Raw genomic sequence first — 5,590 nt, 5'->3', positions numbered from 1 at the left:
AATAGGCTTAGGTCATGATCTCAGGGTTCATGGGTTAAAGCCTTGCATCCAGTCCTGCACTAAGCATGCAGATTCTGCTTGGTATTTTGTCTCTCCTTCTCTCTCTGCCCTTCCCTGGCTTGTGCTCTGTCTCTCTCTCTCTCTCTCTCAAAATAAATACATAAACTTAAAAAATTTTTAAAAAATTAAAAAATTTTAAAAACTAAAAGGATTGAAAAATATATGAACATAAATCTAAAGAAATTATCAGTGGCTATTTTAATATCCAAGTATGTATCAGAGCACAGAATATTACCAGGGATAATGAGAAATAAATCAATTAATCAGGAAGTAATAACAATTAATTATTTATGTCCCTAAAACAGAGTTATAAACATATGAGGCAAAAACTGATAGAGCTGCAAGTAGAAATAACTTTTAAGAATATATTCAGAGAATTGGAAGAGGGCATCATCAAGAGGACATGACCACCAGGTGACTCCTGAGCTGGACCTGGGCAATGGGAGGCTTCTCCTTCCTCCCCTACATTTGGAATGTGCATTTCACTTGCCTTCTCCCCTCCCAGAAGCTGCCCTAAGGATACAGCCTTGAGAGAGTGATGTGGTGTTGAGACTGTCTGGACACTATATATGGCTGAACCCACTTAAGGCCTCTATATTAACTTTAAGTTTGGGCAGGCGGGTACAGAGAGCTGCTCATCATGAAGTCACCTATCATGGTGGTTACATAGTATACCAGTCAGGATATGACTTCTCTTACAACTGGAAGTAAAACCTTAATTGAATTTGATGATGTAAATCTAGTTAGAGATTAATATTGCAGAAAATCTCCCCTAGTGCTTATATGTTAAATTAAAAATACTTTAAAACTTGACTAATGTTAATGCATAGTTGTTTGAAGTATAATTTTTTGTCTCTTTGTTCTGATATCTAGAATATCCAAAAGTTACTCTTGACATGAAGTCCCCAACAGATGTCCAATGTAAATTATTTTCATGATGCTTGTTCTGCCCGGAATTTCACCCAAGGGATTTCTTCTAATGGTGAATATATATCAGGCTGAGGGAAAGTGCTTCCACAGATACTGTCTCTACCCAACTGTGGATGTCATCTCAACCATACATCAGAAGAGAAGAGGAAATAGAAATCTGGTCTTTGAGGAAATTTGTGCTTAGTAAGTTATCTCATGTTCTCTGTGCCTCTTCTTTATAATAATTTTTAAAATATCTGTAAGCACCCGTATCACCCATGTCCACTTGCTTGGGAGTTGACTATGGCTTGTTTAACTTCTGACCTTTAAAGAAGGTAATACAGTTTTTCTCCTCCCATCCTATTCCTATGGGAGCTTCTATGGTCTCTTTGACAAAGGTGTACATACCACCATCATGCAGCACCGCAGAGATGCTCTCAGGTTTCCTTTGGAAGATCTCTCTTCTTTGACAGCTACTTGACATTATCACATTCCAGCTCTCTTGGCTTAGGTGGATCTTGCCATTTAAGAAGATAAAGCTTTTCATGTCACATAGACTACTTCACGTTAAGATAACTTTTAACATAGAGACAGAACTAACAACAGTTCTATATCCAGTGGGAAGTGATGTAAAACTCAATTTCTACAGGAATAAGATAAAACTTACAACCTGAGAGAAAAGGAAGACATCTTAAGCTAGCAGAAGGAACTTGGACTTTCTCCCTGTGCACCTCACACCGTGTATATGTCAGGCAATCCATTAAATTCTTTGAGTCTCATTTTTTCCTTGTAAAAATACAAATATTGAGAATTTTAGTTTTAGGATGATTATTCTTTTAAAATCTTAGTGGATTAACACTGAATTTAGAAGAGCATGACAAACATGTTGTTGTATTTTAGTACTCCCCAATAACTCAATTTGTCTCCTTTCCTAATTTTTCAGTTTTACTGATCCCAAGGTTATCATTAGCCCCTTTGTGAAAATTCTCTGAGTTTCAGTTAAGAATCTCAAAGATGCTTTAATAGAATGTGATTTTGTCTCATGGACAGTTACTTACAATATTAATAACCCGTCTTGGACAAAAGTAGACTGAAAGGTGAAAAAATTGCTAAGCTATTGAAAATCAAGCATTTCTGAAACTTCTTTTGCATATATACATTCTACTGGTTGCTAAGAATTTGCTTGTTAATTTAGAGAAAATATAAGAGGGGGGCATTTTTTCTAAAAAGGTGGTACCATATAATTTGCTTATACAGACTAGTTGGCTGTTGATTAAGATTGCTGCCAGTAAGGTTAGACACTGTACTGCTTTAAGTTTCATTTTAATGAGCAAAAAAGGGAAATAACTAATATTTACTAATCATGCACTGAGTATCAGAAAAGTTTAAGTGCTTTCTGTATACTTATTGCCTCATCATAATAAATCTATTATTAGATTGAGTGCTGCCTTTTCAACAGATGAGGAAATGGAAACAGATATGAGTTTAGCTCAGGGTCACAGAGTCAGCAAGTAATAGAGTTATATTTCAGACCAGATTTGACTAATATAAACTCATGCTCATTCTACAAACTGACCAAATTACTGGATTAGTATTAATATGAGGTATAATTAATATATTATTCTTATGAAATATTAATTTCAAAACTGATTAAAAAAAGAAGGATTTCTTATGGTCAAATTGTTCCCTAGCAATGTACATATCCATCTTTGGAAGGTAGCTATGCTCATCACTATATCATGTACATATTCATATTTTAGCAAAATCTTCTCTCTCAAAACAACTGAAATCCTGCTTTTGCTATTAGCTATCTTCTATATCATTTATTCCAACATACAGGGACTCTGGTTATCAACAACTACTCTCAGAATGGTGTTTATCTTGACAAAAATTAAATTTCAAGGTAAAGGCCAAATTGTTCAAGTTTCTTAAGGGACATAAGTCTACTGGGTATATCAGTATATTTTCTTTAGAAATTACATCTCTATTATAGAGGATATGTTAACTTGTAAGTTATGGGAATACTAACACATGTCCCCTTGTCCCCAGCAAATGGGTGCTTTACCTAATTCTTTAGGAGTATCTTCATTTCTATCCTGTGCTTCTGAGTCCTCTGTATAAGGGAAGGGGAAACTAGTGCTCATGATCAGGTAATGGTTTTCACAGTTCTGCTCTCTTTGGCATCATCATTAAGACTTCAAACGGTAAAAAAAGAAGAGACACACAAAAAGTAAAAGAAAGCAAAGGGAAAGAAATAATAAAGGGAGAAGAGAGATATCCAATTAACTTTCCACCATCCAGTGCGAAAAATAACTTACTTAAGGATGAATATAAACAATATCATAATTGTATTTATATATTTGTATAAAGTAACAAAATTATAAATATATATTTAGAGGTAAATAATTGGTGATCTCTGAAGTTTTAACTTCATGCTCTCTCAGCACTAACAAACATGTATTCTGATTCCATATGTCTACAATTCACATCCTCAAAATAACATTTATATGTATTTGAAACTTGTATGGTGATATTTTTAAACCTACAGATCTCATGGCATCCATTGATATACAGTTTACCCTTGAAAAATGCTGTCAAAAATCTTTCTACCACTTTTAAATCATCCAAAATTTAACAACTAATAGCCTACTCTTGGCCAAATCCTTAGCAACAATAGAGTTGACTGAAATATAGTTTGTATTCTTTTCATTTTATATGCTACATTATTACAATGAAGTGGGCTAGAAAAAGGAAAAATATTACTTAGAAAATCATAAGAGAAAATACATTTACAGTACTGTGCCTATTGACAAAAATCTGGATATAAATGGATGTGCAGAATTCAAACCTGTGTTGTTCAAAGGTCAACTGTAAGTGAAAAATATTCTCTATGGGCAACCTTGAGTATAACAAGCTTCCATTCAGACTTCAAGTCAGACTCTGAATCTTAGTTACCTTCCTCTGTGGTGAATCACTTTTTCATACAATTCTCCACAATTTTTTCTAATCATTTAGTTTACTAAATGAATTTCATTTAACTGTGATCTTAATGATAAATTCTGTGCTGACTGAACTTTTGAATTATCATGCCACGGTATTTATTATAAGGCCTTCTATAAAGCTTCTTTCCTACTGACTATTCCAACATATATTTTATATTAATAAGTAAAAAAAATAGTTTTATGGTGTTTTATAAAAGAGGTTCATTCATATGTGGAATTTGAGAAGCTTGACATATGATCATAGGAGAAGGGGAGGAAAAATAAGATAAAAACAGAGAGAGAAACCATAAGAGCGTCTTAAATATAGAGAAAAAACTAAGGGTTGATGGGCGTAGGGAAAATGATTGATGGGTACTAAGGAGGGTACTTGTTGGGATGAGCATTGGATTTTTATATGTAAGTGATGAATCACTAGATTCTAGTCCTGTAGCCAAGACTACACTGTATGTTTACTAACTTGAGAATTTTTTAAAAAGGCATAATGCCAGGAACATTTTGCCAATATTTGTCTTCCCAGTTATATCTTCCACTTTCAGATATAAATGTCAATTTTCAATGAAATATAAATTTAAATGAAATAGAATTTCAACAAAGTTCTAAAAGTTAGGTACCCATTCCCACAACACTAACTGACCATCTATCCTTCTCTCTAGGTTATTTTAGAGGATACACTGAATAAAATGGATAAAGGAAATGTGTCTACAGTCTCAGAATTTGTGCTTCTGGGACTTTGCCACTCATGGAATATGCAGGTCTTATTCTTAATCCTATTTTTTATGCTGTACCTGATTATTGTATCTGGAAATGTTTTCATCGTGATTCTAATCATCACTGATTCCCATCTTCATTCCCCCATGTACTTCTTGTTGGCCAACCTGTCCTTCGTTGACATGTGGCTTTCTTCAGTCACCACTCCAAAGATGATCACAGACTTTCTCAGGGAGAACAAGACTATTTCCTTTGGGGGGTGTATGTGCCAGATCCTCTATGTGCATTTTGTTGGAGGGGGTGAGATGGTGCTATTGGTGGTAATGGCCTATGACCGCTATGTGGCTATCTGTAAGCCACTCCACTATTCGACTATTATGAGCCTGCAGAAATGCACTGGGCTGGTGCTAACTTCCTGGAGCATTGGCTTTGTGCATGCCATGAGTCAGATGGCTGTGATTGTACAACTGCCCTTCTGTGGCCCCAGGGAAATTGACAGCTTCTTCTGTGACATACCACTGGTAATCAAGCTTGCCTGCATAGATTCCTACAATTTGGGAATATTAATGAATGCTGACAGTGGAGTTCTAGCCATGACCTGTTTTATTCTGTTGTTGATATCCTATACGTATATTCTTCTCACCATCCACCAAAGCTCTAAAACTGGTGCTTCCAAAGCACTATCTACGTGTACTGCCCACATCACAGTGGTGGTGCTCTTCTTTGGGCCTTGCATCTTCATCTATGTGTGGCCACTCAGCATCACCTGGGTGGACAAATTTCTTGCTGTGTTTTACTCTGTTATTACACCTCTCCTAAATCCAGCCATTTATACTCTGAGAAATAAAGAGATTAAAGATGCCATGAAGAGATTTAGAAGCTACTATACGCATTACAAGGGAAATATTTAA

The 5,590-nt window shown here is 35.2% G+C and overlaps 1 protein-coding gene across 1 annotated transcript; it reads left to right on the top strand.

Moving 5' to 3' along the window:
- The first annotated feature begins 4,645 nt into the window (after positions 1–4,645).
- LOC120227338 (olfactory receptor 4K14-like) lies at positions 4,646–5,590 on the top strand. Its single transcript, XM_039225476.1, has one exon. The coding sequence runs from the start codon at positions 4,652–4,654 to the stop codon at positions 5,588–5,590; it is 939 nt and encodes a 312-aa protein (XP_039081407.1). The 5' UTR covers positions 4,646–4,651.

This window comes from Hyaena hyaena, unplaced genomic scaffold, assembly GCF_003009895.1.
Source record: "Hyaena hyaena isolate Hyena2069 unplaced genomic scaffold, ASM300989v1 scaffold_2195, whole genome shotgun sequence".
NCBI classification, from domain to species: Eukaryota; Metazoa; Chordata; class Mammalia; order Carnivora; family Hyaenidae; genus Hyaena; species Hyaena hyaena.
The sequence above is the reverse complement of the archived record's forward strand: the minus strand, read 5'-3'. Positions and strand labels throughout refer to the sequence as shown.